General features: G+C 48.6%; 1 protein-coding gene across 5 annotated transcripts in view; it reads right to left on the reverse strand.

Moving 5' to 3' along the window:
* ACSL6 (acyl-CoA synthetase long chain family member 6) overlaps positions 1-22,916 on the reverse strand; it is a 53,375-nt gene that overhangs the window by 11,722 nt on the left and 18,737 nt on the right. For 2 of the 5 annotated variants that reach the window (XM_027682880.1, XM_027682882.1), the window contains exons 2-13: positions 18,950-19,170; positions 17,287-17,401; positions 16,424-16,488; positions 15,905-16,006; positions 15,681-15,780; positions 14,821-14,999; positions 14,265-14,297; positions 13,113-13,164; positions 8,144-8,217; positions 5,004-5,216; positions 2,444-2,578; positions 1,224-1,358 (exon numbers count right to left, since the gene is read on the reverse strand). In XM_027682880.1, coding sequence (XP_027538681.1) covers positions 1,224-1,358; positions 2,444-2,578; positions 5,004-5,216; positions 8,144-8,217; positions 13,113-13,164; positions 14,265-14,297; positions 14,821-14,999; positions 15,681-15,780; positions 15,905-16,006; positions 16,424-16,488; positions 17,287-17,401; positions 18,950-19,170 — 1,424 coding nt within the window. Of the gene's footprint in view, positions 1-1,223; positions 1,359-2,443; positions 2,579-5,003; positions 5,217-8,143; positions 8,218-13,112; positions 13,165-14,264; positions 14,298-14,820; positions 15,000-15,680; positions 15,781-15,904; positions 16,007-16,423; positions 16,489-16,947; positions 17,028-17,286; positions 17,402-18,949; positions 19,171-22,916 lie in introns of those variants that run through there. The other 3 variants (XM_027682883.1, XM_027682884.1, XM_027682885.1) reach the window with 3 other exon arrangements.

Genomic DNA, 22,916 nt, shown 5'->3' on the forward strand with positions numbered 1-22,916 from the left:
TTTAGTTAAAAATAAAGTGGCATGTCTCCATATAAGTTATCCAATTAAAAAATGAAGTAATCAGAGCCCCTAGAGTAGTACAGAGCCCAAAACACCTGGTTTAAAGGCAATTTAATCTTTTTTTTTAACTGAGATGTGTGGCACACAGCAGGGCATTCTGATTTCTTTCCTCTCTTGCTAAACTATGGTTCTTGTGTGCATTTTGCTTTACACCCTTATTCTTGTTTTCCTAGGAGAAAACCCCAGATTTGAATGTGCCCAATTGAAACCCAACCCTAAACCTAATCCTATCTGTAGAGAATTCGCAGGAAACTTTGGAGCAACATCTCTTTGATCGTCATGACCTTCCTGAATTTCATTCCTGGAATAGATCTGACACATTCCTCTCCCTGCCTGTCACTGGGCGTGAGTGGGGAGAAACCATTCACCACCACCCTGGGGTGGGTGTCCTGTGCCCCCAAGGCAGAGCACCCGAGCAACAAAGGGGGTGACACCTGCCCTGGGGTCTGTCCTTCTTCTGGGCAACTTCACCTGGCAGAGGGAAGTGCCTCCACACAGCATCACATCCCTCCGTGGAGCCTGAGCAGGGGCACAGCTTGGATCTGAGAGCTGGAAAGGATTTTTGGCACTATTCCATAAGTAAGTGATTTCCTGGTGCTGCTGAAGAGGGATGTGGCAAAAGCCATCTTGGTCTGCCTTGTGTTTCTCCATTCCCCTCTGGAAAGCTATCCCTAAGAGAACTGAAATTTTGATGTTGTGCATGGTGTTTAAAAATGAAAACATAAATAAAAACAGGTGGGGAAACTTCATGGAACAACAAACTGTGTTCTGTTTCCTTCTTCTGTTCAATTTTCCAGTCTGCTCTTTGCTAATGAATAGCAATTGCCCAAAGTTCATCACCAGGCATGTGGACCACACTGACTTCAGGGAATCACAGAATCATAGAATTGCTAAGGTTGGAAAAGATCTCCGAGATCATTAAGTCCAGCTGTCAACCCAGCACCACCACTACTAAACCATGTCCTCAAGTGCCACATCCACACATTTTTTTAACACTTTCAGGGATGGTGACTCCACCACTGCCCTGGGCAGCGTTCAATGCTTGAAAACCCTTTCTGTGAGGAAACTTTTCCTAATATCTTAAAGTCCCTTGGTGGAAAACCAGTCACTGCTAGAAGAAACAACAGTCCTTTGACTTCAGACTCACTTCTTAAATCACTTACCTGTATTTTATTAAAGAAAAGTTTATCCCACAAACTGTCATTCCTGATGATGCCGTTTCGAACTTCCGCCTTTTTCCGCCTGGCAGCGAATTCCAGGATCCAGCGCTTGAGGGACGTGTCAGCCTGGCTGAAGATCTGCAGGAGCGTGGGGTGAGAGAGCACATCAGCACCTGCTCTGACCATTGCAGCCACCCAGCCAGGGGTACAGCTGCATTTGCAGCACAGGTGAACAAGGCTACCCCGGGGCTTTGTTAGTAGGGGGAGGAGTGGAGTGTTCCACTCCATTCCCTGTTGGATGTGCTGTTCCTTTGGGGAAAAAAGGCAGGATGGTGGTGCAGGTTTTGACTAGACTGAGAGGGCTGCCATTTCTATATGATTCCCATGATAGGATTCAGTGAAGTCATGCAATTTAAACAACAGGGAATGAGCAATGGGAACACTGGAGCAGGTCTCAGTGCTGCCTGGGGCTGTGGTGGGGCTGCACTTACCTGAGCTTAACCAGGCACCAGCACAAACTACACCTCAACAAACAAGAAATCCTCAGTGCCCATCCCTCTAATGAGGCACCAGACCCCCTGACCCAACAGTCTTGACCTTGGGGAAAAATTAAATCAGTAGCTTGTGCTTAAGCTTGTCTTTAGAGGATAAGTCTTCTGAGGAATAAATATTCCCAGCTCGTCAAACAGATTTAGCGTGATGACCAGACGTGCCTGTCTTAAATACCTTGCAATACCTTTACCTTAGTTTTAAGGATTTCTAAATCCAAAAGCCACCCTCATATTTACACTGCCTAAATCCTCATAGGCTTTTTGAAGTTACTGATTTTCTGTTGCCACCAGAAAGAGAAATCCAAGCTGCAAAACTGGTTGAAGGGCACAAGAAGTCCTTGTGCAGCCAGGTTTGACTGGTGTTTCTGTGATGAACAAATCCCTTGCGTCTAGAAATGTCACTGGTAAGCTCAGTGAGAACAGGGAAAGAGGCTAAGAGAGAGGGATTTCATATTCACCCAGCTGTGTCTGGAGCCTGTGTAAATCATCATAACACAGACTTAGAGAGTGGAGGAGCTGTGTCGTTCACACAGGGGTGAGAATGTGTTTGCAGGAAGGCAGAAATAGCATAATCTGCTTGGGAAAACTCCATGACTAAGGGAATTCTTCCACGTAAGTACTAAAGGGACATAAACTTCATTCCTCCAAGAAGAGCCCACCCAACAGACTCACCTTGTCATACATCCTGTTGAGCAGCCGTGGCACGACGGGGAAGATGGTGGGACGCAGGGCCTTCATGTCGTCGGACAGGAGCCGGATGTCCCCCTGGAAGAACCCGATCCGCCCTCCGTGGCAGTACACGACAGACTGAGGGGGGGAAAAGGAACACATGGAACCCCTCTGCTTTCACTCCCCACAGCACAGCATCCCTCCCGAGCACATCCCTCTCCCCTCTTGAAGTTCTGCTCTCCAGTACAGCAAAAACGGGGCTTTAGAAATACACAGAGAAGAAACAACAGATTTTGCTCTGAACAGAAATATTTGGACGGTTCTGGGCGCTTTTCAGTACTGGCAATTCGGCATCCACCAAATCTGCCACTTGTTCTGGAAGAGCAAGGAATCAAAGCGTTCCCTTCATTCCGTGCATACAGGGATGGAGAAGCCCCACTTGTGGTCAGATTCTAGATCAGAAGTTCCCCAACCCTCCCACAGCAGCTCACAGCACGAGGACCAATTGTCAATACAGAAATGTACACTAAGAAACACCGTCAAACACTGAGCAGCAGCCGATTTTTAGAGGTTAATACTTTAGTTTTGTTTAAATACAACAGTACAGACTACGTTAGCAGTACAGTGCCTGATCCTGTACCCAGAAAGAGAAGCCCACTTCACAAAAGGTGCTTGACTTGTACAGCAGCTACAAATCCAGAAGTTTTGTACTTGGAAAGGAAGCAGGATGCTTTAATTGGATCAGAATGGAGCTGGATGTGTGGGATGGGGGAGGGGGTAACTGGTAACCAGTAACCCTGCAGAGGACGAGCCATGGACTCGTTAAAACTGGCACTTTATCACCAAAGAACATTTGGAGACTGGCACCACTACCCTGCTTTTAGAGTGCAAGGGGAAAAAGGCATCCTTAGCTCCTTCCTGAGCTCAGCCTTCCTGAGCAGACTGAGAACTTCAGCTCCCTTCGGTGGGCTTGTCTCCCCCAAACAACTAAACCAGCTGAAAATTCCTTAAGAGGCACCCAAGTATTTTTGTGCTGCTCCTAAAACCCTGTGATATTAACCTGAGCACTCTCACTGCTCTGTCAGGCAGTTAGACTGTCTCCATCAGCTGAAACCACAGGAATTTTATACATGTGATGTGGGTTTAATAAACATCACACTGCTGAATCTGTGCTTTACACTGCACATGGATTTAAAAAAAAAAAAAAAAGAAAATATGTCAGTGCGCTCAGTGGGAATTAAAAATAACAGTTAGAAATTTTTATCTTTAAAGAATGTATCTGTATAATTTTAACTATAAATTCCAGGAACTAATAATGGTGGCTAAAACTGGGGATGCTGACATAGTGCTTGCTGTTCAGAATGTTTTTGAAAATTACTTTTTAGCCCTTTTGAAAAAAATCTTTGCATTAATGAGCATTTTCAGCAGGGAGGATAAACCTGAACATCCTTTGGAGGCTGTCCCTTTCAGTACAGCAACATCCTGTGAAACGAGGGCATTTCAAATGTTTTTAATATCTTGCCTCCCCTCATCAGATAACTTCTGAATAATTACATTCTTGTTTGCTGGCAAAGCCATTTTCCCGAGCAGTGCTGGCACACTGACCAACTCGCCTTGCAAGTGGAGAAAGGCTGTGCTGTAATTCTCCAAATCTTTCATGGGCTTTCACTTCCAATTTGTGAGGTTTTTAACAGTGCAGAAATATATTATTTCTGGCACAGATGTTACCAAGAAGTGGGAGGATTATGTTCAGACGCTTGTCTGACTCAAAAAATATGCTTTCAGCCTGAAACAGTCCTCCCTGAGAAAGTACAGAGCTGCAACTGGATCCAGATCCACTCTTCACATACTGGATCAGTTCTGAGCTTGCAGCTCCTCAGGCCAGCAGACCTGATGTGGTTGCCTAACCTGACTTGCCTAAACACACCAATTGCAGCACAAATTATCACCTTTTTTTTTTTTTTCAGAAAGAGACTGGAGTCAGTTCTGCTGGCAAGAGCTTGTGCTTGGATCTGCCACCCTTCCCAGGGGACACTGGCTCCAGTGGTGCCCACAGCACCCTGCCCTGCCAGGAGCATCACGTGTCTCACACCATGACCTCAGTTTCCTCTTTTGCAGTGTGGCCAAACTGGGGTGGGGTTTTTTGCAGATCTGGTTATTTATGCAATAAAACGATTTTAGCTGATGTAGAAAATGACATGAAATTATCTTGACCCCCATGAAACATTATCCTGGAGTGCTTAGAAAAGCTGCCCCCCAAACTGCACAGGCAGCAGCAGCTCTGAGCTGAACAAGCAGGTAGATCATTGCTGAAGGGCTGTTTTCCAATCTCTGAGCCAGGTGTAAGCTGGAAAACTTGGGAAACTCTCCTGGAACGGCTCTGGACTCACAGCCATGGCACTGAGACTGCAGCTGGGCCCTGGTGTTATGCATGTGGCACTTCTGGAGTACAAGCTTTTTTAGTTCTACAAGATATGACTGGTTATTTAGTATTTTATTCATTTAATTTTTTTCTTTTGTTGGCGTGGAAAAAAGATGATTTCCACTGACACCAGGACCTTACCTGTACCATTCTCTCAAACATGTGTGCTAAAGGCAAATAGGAAATGTGTACATCCTCACAAGTAGGAGACCACTGACTCTGGAAGAAAACACAAGGAGCCCCACGAGGCCTCGTCAGTTCAGGCAGGTTTCTTACCTGTATAACTCTTTCAAACATGTGAGCCAGAGGCAGGAAGGAGATGAGCACATCGTCCTGTCTCGGAAAGATCACTTTCTGCAGGTGGAGGGCATGGGAGACAGAAAGGAAAGAAACACTGACAGGAAGACAACAAGAAAGTCATAAAACAATAAAGAGAAAAATGGCACCAGAGGAGCAAAAGGGTAAAGATTGTCAAGAGAGGAGGGAGCGGCGGACACAGGGAAGCGTTAAAGCCACAGCGTCATGGAGCTGGGTTAGCAGGAGGAGCAGAGAGATGCACACACAGGGCACGGAGAGGCCTCCACGGCAAAGGCAGATGGGAATCTGGGAATGGAGGCTCACCCTGGCAGAGAACCCAGGCTGTGTTCACTGCTCTCTCCCAGGAGGTGCTGAGCCCCCCACCTGTGCTCTCAGCTGGGGGCACAACAGCAGGATCCTGGAGCAAACCTGCAGGAGCCTCCAGGATCCCTGTGCCAGGAGCCTCCAGGATCCCTGTGCTAACCTGCAGGAGCCTCCAGGATCCCTGTGCCAACCTGCAGGATCCTCCAGGATCCCTGTGCCAACCTGCAGGAGCCTCCTTGGACACTGGCAGGGCTTTCCCCCATTGCACAGAGCCCATCTGAGAGTCACAGTGGTACTGGAGTCAAAGTTATAGATTGGTTTGGGTTTTTTTTTGCTTTTCCTTTGGTTAATCGTTGATTTGAATCAGAGTATGTTGGGAAAACTAATGATTTCGTTTTTAGCTGCAAAAATTATTTACTTCTGTTAGTGTTACTCATCATTTTAAGTGATTGAAGTGTGATTTTAAGGGCGTTGTCACTGTCCCACAGACAGGCACAGTGAGAAGAGAAAATTGGGCAAATTATTAAGCAAATAACTGACCAGTCTTCAGTTTGCCAAGTTTTTAACTCTCTCCTGCATGCTGGAATAAACAAAGGCCCCAAGAGCCTTACCTAGCCCATGCCCCGAAAGAAAATAGCTTTTCTACCTGCATTTCCTAAGGTAAGGCCTGCTATACTATTATGGATTACCAAACCTGAAAGGTTGACTACCCAATAATTTGCATCAAGGCCAGTGGTTAGTGGAAAATGGGTATAAAAATCTATCAGCTCACTGTAGTAACAGTTTATACCCACTTTGCATCTCCACTGCTGGGATATGGTGGATGCAGGCACAGGATTTTCTCCCTCAAGGGATATTTTATTGAAGTTAAACCTGGACTGGTCAGATTTGGGTATGGCCTCCCAACCATCACCTCCTGAAGTCAAACAACATTGACCATGTGGGTATTTTCAGCATCCCATTACATATTGTTTTGCCTGTCAGTCTGAATGAAGCCATTAGGGCCTGCAGATCTATTTATATGTTATTACAATTTGGCCTCACTTTTTGCAAGCACAGCAATGCAAAACCTTTAACATCACCAGCATTTTTATATACTGCTTTAAAGGCCCAGACAAAATAATTTGGTTTTAAATCAGACCAAAATGATGACGTTGAATAGTATTTCACAGTTGGCACAGTTGTCCAGCTAACTGTAAAAATTAAAACAGCCTCTTGGCATTTGAGACCAACCCTATGATGAAGCTCTGGGCTCACTTCAAAATATGCTCAACTTGTAAAAATCACTGAACTAAGCAAAACTGGCACAAGAGTATGTAAACAGCAAATATCTACAGGACATCTCATTTTATTTCATTAATTTATACTCTTTTCAAGTGTTTTGCACTTTGCTGAATTTCATTACTGTGGTCAGACACTGCCCAAATCCTGGGGATCAGCTACAGACCTCTCCCCCTGCCTGCAGCACTCTGGTGACTGGAGCTCTCAAATTCACAGCCACAGACTCTGGTCTCAACCTGATACCTTTGAGACGAATCAAAGAGTCCCACTGCAGTCAGCAAACACTAAATCCATTTTTATGGGCCAGTCCTGAAAGATGCCAAGTTCCCTCAGCTCTAAATTAGGTCTCTTCCAAAATAAACGTTGCTACCCCTTGGAGCTCAGACCTCCCCACACCTCAGCTTTCATTTGTGCCTCTGAGGTCACCAAGAGCCCGAGGGCTCCTGCAGCAAAATGCTGCCCTGGCCCTTCCCACTGCCCGTGGCTGGAGCCACAGCCCTGCAAGGACTGGGACACGGGAGCAGAGTGGGATTTCTGTTCTTACGTCACATGTCCGAGTTTCTTTACACCAGGAAACCTCAGAAAGTTCAAGGATTAAGGTAATAAGACTGCAGGAATTTCAACCTCAGCAGTAAGACCAGCGAGGGGTACGAGGTAACCAACTGTCCACCCAGTGTGCACATCACTACTTTATAGAATTCCTTGTTTGCTACCAAATATTAGATTATTTATATTTGTTCTATATAAGCTGTTAATCCTTACTATGTTGTGGTAAAGTGGTTCTGCTCCCTACAGTGTTTCTAAACACAAGTTTACACATTGTGTAAAACATATTATAGAGGCACTTGGCCAGTACTATGCTTTTTCAGAAATATGTATGACAGAAACTGAGATACACAGGAATATCAATGAAATTAACCATTCTTGTTAAAAAGTATGTATGTTCTTTTAAATATTAATATATACACACACCCACTTGGTATGCAGAGAGCTTTCAAATCAATGAGGATGTTGTGGGGCACAATGGGACACGAAGAGCACAACTGCACCCTGAACTCCTCTTCAAGCACCAGTTGCAACTGTGCAGGACTTGTCTGCTCTCCTAATTCTTCAAAATGAGTTAATTAATTGATTTACAGGAGTCAGCATTGCTTCTCAGCAATTTGTGCCCTGCAGAGCCTGGGAGCCAGGGCTGGAAAGGGGATTTAATGCCCTCCGGTGCTGTAGGCTCAGCCTCACTCCCATTCCCATGGATTTGGCCCTCTGAGCAGGAGAAATTTCACCTCTTATCTGCAAGAGTGGATTTCCAGCCCGTGCAGGGCCCCAGCTGAACCCCCCCACTGTGCACATGGCAATGTTCTCTAGCTCAGGGTATTCACCTCCGTCACTTTCAAAAAGCCCGAAAAATCCGCCACCACGTTCCCATGGGTCAGCATAGCACCTTTGGGGTTCCCTGGAAGGAAACAGAGAGGGAGTTTAAACCATGAGCCAGAAGGGAACTTTTGAAAACTTAACACCAAAAAAAAAAAAAAGAAACAAGAAATAGTTCAAATATTAAGTTTTCTTCTTGCATTTTAAACCTTACGTAATTTTCACCATCATTTCTGTGCAGTAAAGTGCACCTAAAGCACTTACTGCAGTACTCAAAATTTAATGAAATGATACTGTAAACACAAATATTTCTGTTGGAGACTCTGGACAACAGTTTCCAGCAGAAATAGCCCCACTGTCATTTCTGAGAGTGCTCAGATGGAGCCGCTTGATAAGCACAGGCACCAGACCAGGCTGGCTGCTCCAGCCTCTCCAGGGAGGATTTATTTCATCCAGATTTTGACTAAGGATGATATTGAACACCAAGAAACACCACTTAAAAGGCTCTTACACTCTTACTTCGCCAGTACTCTAGATAACCTGAACAGTGCAGAAAAAACAGGTAATACATGGTAAAAATTAGTCTACAAAAAGACCCTATGAGGCTGCAATTAAAGGAAGTCATTAATAGTGTCAGCAGCAGAGGAGAAATGTCTTGGAGACAGCCCTAAATCCATTAGGGAACCAGCAAAGCCCCAGAGCTGGGCACTGCCCCTGCAGTGTTTCACCCACCACTGGCAGGCAACTCTGCACCACCAATATTTGCTTTCTCAGCTGGCCACCCCTTGCATTTCAGATCTGTTTAGACGCCAAAATACAGGGTTTGTTAAGCAGCAAACACACGGGCTGGAACCTCCAGGCACACAGACCAGTGGCACGGAGAGCTCTGCACGTCCTCCTGCCACAGCACTGTCCCTTTTCATCACCCTCCAAGGGTTTATTTCTGAAAAGAAGGTGTAGCTCAGCTCGAATAAAGATTACAGGGCCAGCCTCTCTCTCTCTCTCCAGCAGGTTTGTAAGCAGATTGTTTTAATTCAATCACACCAGTGCCACGTAGCAGCACGTTGGAGGAGCTGTGCCCGCGGGTGCCCTGCGGGGCCCAGCACGGGGGGCACAGGGGGCCTGGCAAAGCTCCTACAGGGAATGGAGCTAAATGGCAGAGCAGCCAGAATTTCATCCTGCCTTCCTCAGATTAGAAGGGGCAGAGGTGCTTTGTGGATATGTTTCAGCACAGGAAAAGATGTTTAATCCTCTCACTTCAGAGCATTTTGCAGGCTGGGAGCCCTCCGGGGTGGGCACAGGCACACACAGCACTGAGCCCTGTGCCCTGCCAGTGTCACCAACATCGCTCCTACTCAACCTCACAACTGATTAAAGGCAGGTCCAAACAGCAGGAGCAATTGTTGCACACATTTATTGCACCAGAGCAGGATGTTTTTAATACAATATATTTTACTGAAAATCCGTATCTGCTGTTCCAAGTGCCTCGAGTAATTCAGTCCCAAACGCTTGCAGATGAATGTGGTGCACAGGAGGCTGGTTTGGTGTCGCTGATGTTCATCCTCATCCGAAGCTCAGGGGGGAAGCTGGAGCTGGCAGCTCTGCCAGTCACAACTGCTCCTGCCCTGACGTGCTGGACCAACGGGCTGGGGGGTGCCAGCTCAGCCGGGCAGGTTATTGTCACAGCTGGGTGCACACGTGGATCCAGACCTCAAGAAAGCTCCATAAACCAGTGTCAGTTGTAAATACACATCACAGCCCAGAAATTGTTTGTGTTATTCCAGCTGAGTCCAGCCAGACACGTGTGTGCAGCCCTTGCAGCTCCTGCAGCGTCACACAGCTCAGAGAGGATGGGCTGAGGACTGGTTTGGAAGCTCAAAACTGTTCCCTCCAGGTGTATCAACAGCAGAGCTGGTCCCTGCACCTTGACAAAGCTCTTTAGGTTTGTTTTTTCTGGAAGATTTCAAGTGTTCAAGGCCAGGTTGGACAGGGCTTGGAGCAACACGATCCAGTGGAAGGTGTCCCTGCCCACGGTTGGAACGAGATGTGCTTTAAGGTCTCTTCCAAACCAAACCAGTCTGTGATTCTATGAGAAGATTTCTCAGATCTCAGACTCATTTACTTACTCCGCCTCTGACTTGAATGCAGTTCAGTACCTCTGTTTCAGTCACCATGCCATGCCTGGGAGCAGAGTGAACATCCTGGCTCCTTCCCTGTGTCCCTCCTGCTCAGGCTGTGGGATAATGGTGTCGGAGCAGAGCAGCAGTGCTGGAGCCAGGAGAGCCTTCACGGGGAGAAATCCAGAACAAACCACGCTGCCACAGGGCAGCTGCAGCTTTTTGGGCTGGGGGACTCCTGTAAATTCTGACCTTCCTTAGTAGTTCTGTTCTAAGAGTTAACCCAGCAAATCGGGTGCCCCTTTCCGCGAGCCCTTTCCCAGAATTGCCACTTTGAGAGAAGAAGGTTGGCAGTGATGCTGCTGTTCTATTTTAAAAAATCAATGCCAGGTCTGTAATGCTGCTCTTGTTTGAATTTCCTCAGAAAGACAGACCCAGTGAGCCTCCTGTTCTGGAACAGATGCCCTGTGATCCCATCCATTAATAGCCCAGGAATGTCAGGTCCTCCTTATCTCGGTGCCAGGCTGGTTTGACAGTTCTCATGAACAACAGAAGAACCTTTCCCACGTTGCTAAATGGGTCTCTCAAGTAGCAGCTCCAGCACTAACTCAGTGGTGTGATCCATCAGTGTTTTGGGATGCAAGCACTTTCCTCCCCCCGGGAGCTCTGGCAGACAGGAACAGGCACTGCCAGGCTGGGAGAAACTGCTGGGAAGTGATTTTTATCCAGCTGGTTACGGGTGGATCCTTGAGGGAATGACAGTTGACTCCTCTGGAGTAGCCAGCATGAAAAATTTTATCCTGATGGTCTGGGGACATCTGTGTGCCTTTGGCCTGTTTCCAAGTGCTGATGGTTTCTTGGCACAACCATGAAAAGTTGGTCTTGTCATTGAAGCTCAACAACCTCACTCTCCCTTCTCCCTGGGGAGGCTTTGGGACATCTGGTCCTATCAAAGGAAAGCAAACATTAAAGTCTACTTCTGGGGAATTGTTTCCAATTTTACCATTTCCAGGTTACGAATTCTACAGAAGAGATTTTTTTTTTTCACACTATACTAAAAATACTTAGAGCCCTTCAGAATTGAAAAAGCCCCAGAGAACATATTCTTTGGAAGAAAATTCTAAATCTAAATCATTAAAAATGATGGGCTGTACAGAACTCCAAGCCTTTCACATCAAAACAAACACAATGTGGAAAACAGACCAGAGTGTTGATGCAAACTCTGGAAAAGCCAGAGAGTGGCATGCAAAGTCCTGCACTAGCAGGACCCACCCAGGATGGTGGGTCACAAAGCATTGCTCTGGGCGACTTCAGTTTGAGAGGTTCGCAAAATTTGAAATCTCTGGTTTGGATGGGAGAAAGGAAATGAGCTCCCTGGTTGTCCTACTTCTGTAACCTTGGGCATTTTTCTAAGAAAAGCACAAAATCAGAAGCTGGCCCATGACTGCATTTGCAAATAGGAAAAGAAATTTAAAAAACCCCCTTCTCGATGCAGAATGGCTTATTTAGAAATAAAAATATCAACAAAAATGTGGCTTCAAAAATTAATCCCTCTGCACTTGAAAATGCACACAAACACATCGTGCCCTGCTGTATCCATGGCATGGCTCCTTCAGCTTCCTGCAGGTCCCAGTTGTGCCCAGTCCCTCTGCACTGACCCTGTACATGGCTGTGATATCCATGTCCTGCACTGACTTGGTCTTTCCCCTTTAGGAATTCCCAATGCTGGGACACAGCAGAGTCACAGGTTCCTTTCCCTCTGTGCTCTGCCCTGGGCACCCTGAAGTGCAGATCCCAAAACTAACAGTGATGTACGAAAAGTAAAATACCCAAACCCTTTTAATACACCTTGAGTTTGTAGTTGGGGTTGATAAAGCAGCTGCCTACCTGGTCTGCAGCACAGGTCTTCTCTGGGGGGTGGAAGATGAAGGTGTCCCCTCGTGCTCAGCCTGACCCACAGGCTGGGCAGCACCAGCAGCTCCAGCATCTTCTCTGGCCTAAAGGGGCCGAGGCCAAACCGAGGGTGCTTTGGGGTAGGACCAAGCATTAGACAACCCTGAGAGCACAGGTGAACGTGGAAGAGCTGCTCCAGCAGTCCCTGGAGCATGGGAAGTGTGAAGGCAGCTTCCCAAGCAGTGATGTCTCGTGCATCACCCTGTACAGCTTTTAGGGAGATGTTACAGAGGTCGAGTCCTCAAGAGTAGGAAATTCCTGCAAGCTGATGAAAACCAGGGTCTGGAGAGAGGAGAAAGCACTGCCTCTGCTGCAAACAGGCAGGAAAATGGTGCTGCTCATCCCCAAGCAAAGGAGGCCAGTGGCACATGGGTACCAGCACCCAGGGCTGCCAAGGCTCAGCCCCAACCTCCCCACACGTGGTGGCCCAGGGCCAGCCCAGGGACATGGGCAACACACGAGCAGAGCAGACAGAGGTGACAAGGACCTTGGTGAGGCTGGGGACATCAGTGTGCTTAGGACACAGAAAATGGGAAGCTGTGAAACCACATTTCAGTGTTTTAGGTGGTTTTTTTTAAAAAACATCTGCAGAAGATAAATACAAATCAACCAAGTGCTTCACAACTATGCTGTAAAATGGGAAGCAGAAACATGGCCAGGTTCCCAGACAACTGCAAAATTGCACTGGCAAAGTGTATGTCAGAGAATTCAAGTGAAAAAGAAAAATGTTATTTTTAATCTGCAATCTACAGAAATGTATATACATATACATATTCTTAAATATCTAAAGTGCATAGAAATATCAGTGCCATGTCAGTACAACAGCAAGTTTGCATGTATTGAGGTGGGATTAATGAATAACTTCATAATATATTCTAACATTTCAAGATTTAAATGCCTCTTTTACCTGTAGTGCCACTAGTAAAACAGACAATTGATAGATCTTCTGGTCGAGGAGGCTGGAAATAAACAAGGAGAATAAGAAAATCATATTAATCAAATGCAGAAGGGTTAATGGGAGAGACTGTTGTCATTGTGTAAACCTAAAGACTAAACCAATTATGTTTTAGCTTTGCCATAAAAAGTTTTCCTTCCCCTCAGACCATCATAAAACTCTTTTTATCAGGTTTCTTCAGTTGATGCAGACTATTCCTTGTGCTTTGCTCCAGCTGCACTAAAGACATGCTTTAGGGTAAGAAGAGTGAGGGAATACTTGCCTTGCCATTAGTATTTGCAAAGACACCATCTATACCTGTAGGTGTGTGGGAAAACTTGAGATAATTTACTGATTTCCAGATAATTCTGGAAAAAACTCCACAACAGCGAACAAGATTCCAAAGCTGCTGATTGCTCCCATTTCCAGCAGCATCTCTGTATTCTCAGCACCACCTCATGTGTGTGCTATTTTGGGTCATGAATGACTAAATAAAAAGCTCGAACATCAGAAGCTGCTTTTGAGAGTTTTGCACGAGTGTGAGCAGCCAGTGAAAAATATCAAAGCAATTTTCCAAAAATATCCCAGAAAAATACTGCCAAGGAGTGTTTCTGAGCTACAGAAACCCCAGCAGAAAGCGAAGGGTGCAGAGACATTCCCCCAGTGCCACCTGGGTAACTACTGGAATTCGGGTGACTTAACCATGGCACTTCATTTCTGTCCCATTAACATGTTCAGCAGGGATGAAGCAAATACTGTCCATGTTCCCTGGGAGGGTGGGGAGGCCCTGGCACAGGTTGCCCAGAGAAGTTGTGGCTGCTCCATCCCTGGAAGTGTCCAAGGCCAGGTTGGACAGGGCTTGGAGCAACCTGGGCTAGTGGAAGGTGTCCCTGCCCATGGCAGGGGGTGGAATGAGATGAGCTTTAAGGTCCCTTCCAACCAAACCATTCAATGGTTCTGTGATCTCCACTGGATGGTATCAGCAGTCCCTGGGCTCCTCCACTGCCTCCCTCGTGGAGAGGCTTCCTTCTGCCAGAGGAAAACCTTCCCCTCTCTTGTCAGTGCAATAAATGTCACACTGTCAGCTGCAGCTGGAAGTGGGAAAAGAAACATGCCAAGACTCACCACAGGCACATGTCGACTCTCACGGCCACGGTCCTGGAAGAGATTAAAGTAACAAAAGTGACTTTCACTTTAATTCCTGCAGTGTAACCCACTTGCTAATCATCTGCAAACCACTAAGGGAGAGTGTGAGCTAGAGCAGAAAAATTGGTGGCTGGCACTTAGGTCATCTCTTCTCTCCAGACTTTCTTGCCTTAACTGCAATGCCATCCTTGGATTTCAAGCAGTGCTTGGGTTGGTTGAGCTGGATCCAGGGTGTTTCATACAAGTGTGAGGCTGTAGGTTTATATGTAGGAGGACAGCATCTCAAATAACAACCCGCTTCCCAGGCCTAAATAGCAGCTGATAGTGTATTTGAGGAGAAAGGATTGGAATGTTGGCTCTGCTGTCAACAAGGAACAACACCAAGAGGCGACTGCACCAAGCTCAGTATGATCAGCCACAAGCTGCTCTTTTGTGCTCTCCAGACACTGAACCTGGATCACAAGTCCCTGTATATTTTACTGTCTTTTTATAGAAATTACAAAAAGTTGTTAAAGGAGAGGGAGAGCAAACTCACCTCCACCTCCTGCATGGTCTGGATGCGAACCCCGCAGCGCCTCCCTCTCTCCACCAGCTCCTTCTCAAAGGGGTCCATCAGGATGATGGAGCTCAGGCCTGGTGTTTCCTTCCTCTCCACGTGGTCCAGGAGGATCCTGGCTTTTTCAGGTTTGTCACAAATGACCGTGGAAATGTCAGCTGGAAGAAGAGCAGCCAAACAAGCTGTTTGCAGTAAATCCTTTTTAATGCAAGACTGGCTCACAGCTAACGCTGTATCGGTTCTGATAGTCACTCCAGGCTACATCAGAAATCCCAGCACTCTCTTGAAAAATTACTGCAATCTTAGCTAACCTAAATCAATGCCAGAGCTGCAGCTGACATCCACGATTATTCTGGGATTCAGCTCAAAATACTAAAATTGCTCCCCACACGGGTTATAAAATCCAGGAGGCAAAATATGAAGCAGCACAGGAGTGGGTGGCCATGGAGTAATTCCCACAGCCAGAGCAGCCCTGTCCATGGCTATGCACAACTGGGAATGTGGGAAACATGGCAGAGGTAGCCCTGACCCAGCACGGGGACACACGGTTCCCCAGGAACCTCTCCAAGTGACTTCAAGGCACTCAGGGAGTCACAATGCCCCATCCCTGGGAGTGTTCAAAGTGTTCAAAGCCAGGTTGGATGAGGTTTGGAGCACCCTGGGATAGTGGAAGGTGTCCCTGCCCATGGCAGGGGGGTCAGAACTAGGTGAGCTTTAAGGTCCCTTCCAACCCAAACCATTCTAGGATTCTAGGTTCCCCTGTCTTTCAGAAGCAGAAAACGAACCATTCTGAGCAACAAAACTGATTTCTGAGCAGATGACGTCAATTTTGGTGTTACCTGTGTTGACGATGTACCGAATGGCCCCAGGACCCAAGGTGTCATAGAGGGGAACCACCACCATGGAGTAGGTGTAGCAAGCCAGCTCAGAGATGATCCACTGCAGGAGGGCATGGAAGCACAGAGGTGAGAAGGGGCCGTGGGAGCAGATTTAACACACTGAGAACAAGCTGACAAGTCAGGAACATTATTAATACAACATCAAGTTGAACTTAAAATCTCACCTCTGGACGGTTTTGAGCAAAGACCCCAATGAACTGCTTTGTGGATGGCTTGCAGCCCTGCTGCAGAAGGCCTGAACCCAGAGCTTCTGCTCTTTCAGCCACCTGGAATTTGGAGAGGGAAAATACACTAAAAAAGAGGAATACAAGCAATACCAAACTAAGTGAAGACTTATACAGGGAGGCTTTCAAATTATCGTATTTGCTATCGAAAAGTCCGATTTTTATCTTATCAGGAGCCATCATTAGTTGACTAGCAGTTGATGTCTGGCTGGCGATGCCCCACGGCTCCAGAGTGTGTCAGTGCTGCAGCCAGGAGTGGGGTCATGGCATGGAGACAGCCCCTGGAAGCTGACACATGGATACAACACCTGGATGTGCCCGGGGGGGGGGACACGGGAACCCTCACACAGCTCAGGAGCTACACCCTGGTGTAGCCTGTGTGTCACCAACGGGCACCCAACACCCCTTCTTCTGCCAGGCAGGGGGAGAGGATGGACAAGGGCGTCATCTCCAGCTCACCTCCTTGTAGGACAGCCACTGGTAGGGCTGCTTGGGTTTCCTGAACCCCAGGCAGGGGCCGTTCTCTGGAAGACACAAGCAGAGGTGACAAGTCACGGGGGTTAATGTGCTGCCCACTGTGGGCATGTGGCAGAGCCCTCCCACAGTAAATCCACAGTTACTGGGGGGCTGCCTCTCACTCCAGCAAATTACACACACAAGAGCACCTGATGGAAATCGAGCTGCTGGGACCCCAAAGAGCTTTAATCCTCCCCCCTGGGCTACAGGAGGGACAGCAGCAGTTTGCCCCAAACAGCTTCATCAGAAGACACTTCTCGGAAGGTCGTGTGAGCATTAGTGGCTGATGAGGGCTCTCATCCCAAACCCCAGCTCCCACTGCTTGCACTGCCTCTTGATTAAAACAGTTCAAAGTGAAAACTGCTATTTTTAGCCCAGCCTACTCTGGAGGAGGGTAAAACAACATGCAGCATTGCGTGACAGGATGAAGGTTTGAAAAGTTTAAATAATGTGCTGACTGTACCTACCTGCACAAGATCCTTTCCTCCATACACCTACTGAGTCATTTATTCATCCCTGTCCTGTGGGGTGGAACAGCTGCAATTCCACTGAGGTTTTTGGTGGTACCAAAAATAATAATCTGACCGTGAAGTTCTTGTGCCCAATGAGGCAAGGCATCATAAACAGCAGGCACAAAAATGGTTATGATAGAGCAAGGAAGAGTCATCGTGGCTTTTGGGAGTGGGACACGATGCCTCAGGAGTGTTTGAGAGCTCTCTGATGGTGCCATGAACCATGGGGTGAGGACATCTGCATCCCCTGGTCCCCCCCTCTGCCCCCAGGCCTCCTCACCCCCGTGCTCTCACCAGAGATGCTGAATCCCCTCCTGAAGACCTCGTACATGGTCCTGGCGTCATCATAGTAGTGTGTCAGCAGCTGAGGGCTGTCTCCGATCACCGACCGGCGCGCCCCGGCCAGGCCCTGTGGGACACCAGGGGACACGAGGTGACACGGGGTGGGACAGGGAACCCCCACACACAGCACCACGCTCCCCAAAGGGGGGTGGAACCTCTGCAGCCACCACCGCACCCCTGCCCCAAACAGGGATGGGAGAGGTGGGACATCCCCCTCAGCACCCTGGTGACACCTGCCCAGAGAGGAGCTCATTGTCATGGGAGAGGGTTGATACTTCCCAAGGGGATTTAAGCAGGAATTATGGATCTGCAGGTAAGGGAGTGGGATATGCTGGGGGGAGTGACTGCTCTGGGCTCCACGGATCCCCAGGACTGGCACCAGGGGCACCTTCTCAAGGACATCCAGACCAACATGAAAGGACAGACTGAGGCAGAGGCTCAGCAGGGGTGTTTTAGGAGTGGGTAGAGGAGATAGCCAGCGTGGGAGTGACCAAACTGGGACTGCACTGGGAGCCAGAAGAAAGGCTAACTAAAGCCCTAACCACAAGAGAAAAACTGCCTTGAAAAATGTAAATTCCTCCCACCCTTTTAAGAAGCTGTTGGAATTAAAGACAATAACTTCTTAGAGGGAACATCACAAAAGGCTTTAAAAATTCTCATCCCACTTTCAGATATTAAATTAAGTGGAGATAAGTTTCAGAAATATTTCTGCTCTTTAAAACAGAGCAGCTTCATTAAACTTTAAAACCTTTGCAAGCATGAAAATTAATAACTCTTCAGCCCCTAAGCATGGATTCAGGTCTACTTTTTTCTTACTATTACCAAGTTTGCAGCAGCAAACTCAGCAATGGGCACACATGAGGAGTGCCAGTTGATCTGGTCTCACCAGCTGTTGCCTTTCAGTGGTTTCTCCCATGCAATAGCAGTGCCTCTAATTTTTGGCCATGGACAGTTAAGTAAAGCTAAGACCAAAATGTCACTGAGAATGTAAGAAAATAAATTAATGTGCTGCATTCTAGTTTTCCAGTTTTCAGAAAGAGGTGAATTGGTGAATTAAGGGGTGAAGGGATCCCCGGCACAGTGCATTACATGGCTGATTTCAGGATGGGGTTGGGGAACTACAGAAATGAAAAAAAAAAAGCCTTCCTGGCCTCCCTTGTGGACACAGACCTGTTGGGGCAAGTCCAGAGCAGGTCATAAAGGTGATTAGAGGGATGGGACACCTCCCTTAAGAGGAAAGGCTGAGAGAGCTGGAGTTGTTCACCCTAGAGAAGAGAAGGCTCTGGGGAGACCTTATTGAAGGGGTCCTATAAAAGAGAGCTGGAAAGGGACTTTTTGCAAGGGCACGTAGTGACAGAACAAGAGGCAATGGCTTCAAACCGAGAGAAAGTAGGTTTGGATTAGATATTTGGGAGAAATTCTTCCCTGTGAGGGTGGGGAGGCCCTGGCACAGGTTGCCCAGAGAAGCTGTGGCTGCCCCTGGATCCCTGGAAGTGTCCAAGGCCAGGTTGGACGGGGCTTGGAGCAGCCTGGGATGGCAGGGGGGTTGGAACGAGGTGCTCTTTAAGGTCCCAAACCGTTCTATGACTTCCAGGCACGGTGCCCCTGGGCTCACCTCCACCTCCTCGGACTGCATGCGCAGGTCGCAGGGCGGTCTGACGGCGCGGGGCCTGCTGGCGAACCAGTAGGCCACGACGGCGGCGAAGGCCCCGATGCCGACCAGCGCCGTGGCCGGCAGGTTGCGGAAGAACTGGCTGAGGTCATCGAACTCGGGGAGCCGCAGGCTCCGCAGGATCTCCTGAGCCTGCATCTTCTCCGCCAGCGACACGGCAAACTCTGCAAGAGCCAGAGCGGGGGGGTCAGGGAAGGAGAGGCCAGGGATGGACATGGGCAGCACGGGGCTCTGCGCAGTTCGGGAAGGAGAAAATGTCGTGTTGAGCTCCAGGATCCAGCTACAATTGCCCCCTCAGGACTGCCAGGAGCAGGACAGGGGTTGTGTGGTGGCCGCAGCCCCGGCAGGGTCACGACACAGCACCAGCACCAGCCACGAGCCCTCAGCTCCCGTGGAGGGGGGCAAAACCAGGTTACCTCTGTGTGAAGAACAGGGGCAAAGCCAGGTTACCTCTGTGTGAAGAACAGGGGCAAAGCCAGGTTACCTCTGTGTGGAGAACACTGCACAGACACGCCCCCCCAAAACACCACTTTCTTCCTCTTTGCCAGTTTCACATTCCCAACTTTGAGCTCCTTATGATTTACAGCAGGGTAAATAACAGGTGATTCAAGCCGTGAAAGTTTCATTTCATTGCTTGAATGTTTTCTGGAAGAAACAAAAGGTGAGTGTTGGGTGAGGATAAAGGGGTGCCGGGGTATCGGGCTGTGAGCACACCAGCACAGGGTCCCACTCTGTACCCTGCCATGGGGAGGATGGGTGGCTCCCAGGAAGGACAAACACCAGGGTATTTCCCAAGGAGAAGAGAAGGCCTGGAGGTTCATCTCCCTGCAGACTGTGGGGGTGCTGGGCACCCCTGGCCCCTGCACTGCTTGGACAGTGTGGGGGAAAAAAAGCAAAGAGGAAACCTGTTCTCCTTCTGTGTGAGGAGGGGAGGACACAGGGGATGGGACAAGGGTTATGACAGGGCATGATGACACTCTGCTGTCTGCAGCTCATTCCCTTTAGCTGCCAGCATTGCTTTGCTAGGAGTGCAGGGAGGGCAGCCTGGTTGTGCTGGGCTCATGGAGCAGGACCTGCTCCTGGAAAAGCCAAGGGCAAGCTGCAGGTCAGGCACTGATCCAGACACCACCACGAGAGGTTGCTTTGCTTTTGCCTTTTGCACGTACAGAATCAGCAGAGAGGGGAGCCAGGCAGGGGGTCACTGCTCCAGGGTGTGAGGTCAGGGCTGTCCTCAGGGGACTCCTGTTTGGGTGTTGAGTACACAGGGAGCATTTTAAATAACTCCTGTTTACAGTGTTGGTCCAGTATCAACTCCCCACTGGGGAGTCTCCAGTATCAGCCAGCCCTGTGAGGGATGAGCCAAGCAGGTGCTGCCCAGGGGGAATCCAAACAGTTAAGGTTTCACACAGCTCTATTTATGACTTTACGAGAGAGTCAAGGTCTTAAAAAAAAAAGTTTTTCAGGCACAGGAGCCCAGGCAGCCCCTTTTCTCTTGCCCTCTGGCCTTGCTCCAGCTTGTGGAGTTACATGGCTTCACTCCCATGGGGGGGCCAGGACCTCCCACACAATGGCACCACTAACATTAACACAAACCAGCTTTTTTCCTCCTGGGAACAGCTTCTGGGCTGCGCTGTCCTGAAGGTCAGGGCTACTCTCTCTCAGCCTTCTGCTGTGTTTGTGCCAAGCGAGTGCTGGGGCTGGCAAGAGAGGCCAGGCAGCAAATGGGGGGCACTCCTCACACGAGGCTCTGGAGGAGGTTTATAAGTTTTCACAAGAAAAAAAAACATTACAACATTACAAACAATTAACCTCACTCATTGTTGGGCTATGAAGTGGTGGGGGCAGCAGAGGGGGGACAGTGACACAGAGCCCATACTCCAGGCCATCTCCATCCCTTGGGCCTGATGCTGCACCCCAGTGCCAGCCCAGCATCCCGCAGCCACTTCTGCCCCCCCTGAGAGCTCCCCACCCTACAAACCCTCTGGGACCACAACCAGCCCTTCAAGAATGGTAGAACCCCTGCAGAGATCACATCCAGATGATGTCACTGGGCAATACCCACCCACGAGGTCATTTTCTCCTGAGCTTTGACCACCTTTTCAGAAATCTTCACATCTAATAAACCCCTGACTGTGTGGCTGTAATGATGTCAGGGTGAACTGTGAGGCTGGGGAGGTCCTGGCACAGGTTGCCCAGAGAAGCTGTGGCTGCCCCATCCCCGGAAGTGTCCAAGGGCTTGGAGCAACCTGGGATAATGGAAGGTGTCCCTGCCCATGGTGGGGCAGTTGGAACTAGATGAACTTCAAAGTTCCTTCCAACCCAAACCATTCTGGGATACTGTGAACTGAGAAGGAGTACTGATTGCTCCCCTCAGTATTTCTCCACACCAGACTATGAAAGCAGCCTGCCAAACACACTTTTACTACAAAAAGTGGCAGAGCTCAGCAAGGGAACTATTCATTTACCCATGAATTGGCTATTTGTGCAAAAGCATTTCAGCAAGTCCCACTTAAGGCTGCCTGCTCCCAGAAACAGCCTGTCCCACAAAAGGCAGCCACCCAGTTTGCCACGGTTGCTGGTTACACCGAAATCCTGGGAATTACTCCCTCAACATCAGCCTGGAAGTGCTGTTTTTTACCCATCCGTGCAGCCAAGCTGAAAGCAGAGAGCTGGTAAGGTGCCTGTGGGAACACCACTGCCATGAGGGAATGCTTGGCCACAGCCACGTGCTGCTGCCCTGCTGGGCTGCAGGGATTGCCTGGGGGGAAGCAGGGCTGGGCCTTTACATCTGTCCAGGTACGGGGTGTCCACAAACATCTTGGAGCTCACAGCATCATCAAAAGGATCATGAGAGTCAGGGCTGCAGCCTCTGCTCACACTGGAATTTTGCACTACAGAGCTCACCCCCCTTGCCTTTTGCAACAGTTAATCCTGATTTCTGCATTCCAAAGTGACTCCCGATGAGCCCATACTTGATCTGCTCAGAGCAGCCAACCTGCCGTGGGATGGTGGCCAGCAAAGGGGCCCAGGTGTGTTTGGGAGCACTGGATCTGCAGGAAGAGGGCTCAGGGCTGCCTGGATCACAGCCTCCTCCTCCGAGTCAAGACAAGCAGGTGAGCCCCTCACAGTCACATGCTCTGGGAATACATCTCTCATGTGATCAGGAAAAGAAGTAATTGGAATTTAAACCCATCAGCAAGGCAGCCTGGTACCCCAGAGCACTGCTGCCCTCACCTCAGGCTCGGGACCAGCAGCAGGATGGTCTCCACACCCCTTCTCCTCATTTCTGCCACCTTTGGCCCCATTTCTGTCCCCTGCAGTGGATCCACCACCCTGCTGTGGTGCCTGTTCCCCACAGCCAAGTGGCCCTGGGTGCAAGGGAGTGGAGCACAGCATCCATGGCACATGATAATAAAATAATAAATAAAATAATAAACAGACATTTCTGTTTATTCCAAATGGGACTTCACACTACCACCGGATTTCTAAAGTATTCCCATGGCAAAGAAAAGAGAAACAAATATGCAAGGAGGGACAGAAGAAAGTGGTTTGGAGGAAGGAAGCAGTGCTGGGGAGCTGCCAGGAGGGAACAGCCACGGGTGAGAGCTGGGGATTTGGAACTTCCCAGCCTGGGTCTGGGGTGAGCAGAGCTCCTGCAGTGGCACTGGGCTCTGAATCACCCACCAGCCTGTGTTCACAGCAATCACCCCCGGGGCAGGGCTTATTTATTTATTTTGGTAACAAATGGCTCTATTGTGCAATTTGGTTTTCATCTTTTCCTGCTGGAAGTGATTCTGTAACTCCAGTCAATGGAGTTTTGGTGACATAAGCCAGTGTGGGAACAGCCTCAGACTGCTGGTGTATGCATAATGCAATTAAAATTTTACTGGTCCTGTGCAGCCATGCAATC

Source organism: Neopelma chrysocephalum, unplaced genomic scaffold, assembly GCF_003984885.1.
Source record: "Neopelma chrysocephalum unplaced genomic scaffold, ASM398488v2 Primary Assembly neopelma1_63, whole genome shotgun sequence".
Taxonomy (NCBI): domain Eukaryota; kingdom Metazoa; phylum Chordata; class Aves; order Passeriformes; family Pipridae; genus Neopelma; species Neopelma chrysocephalum.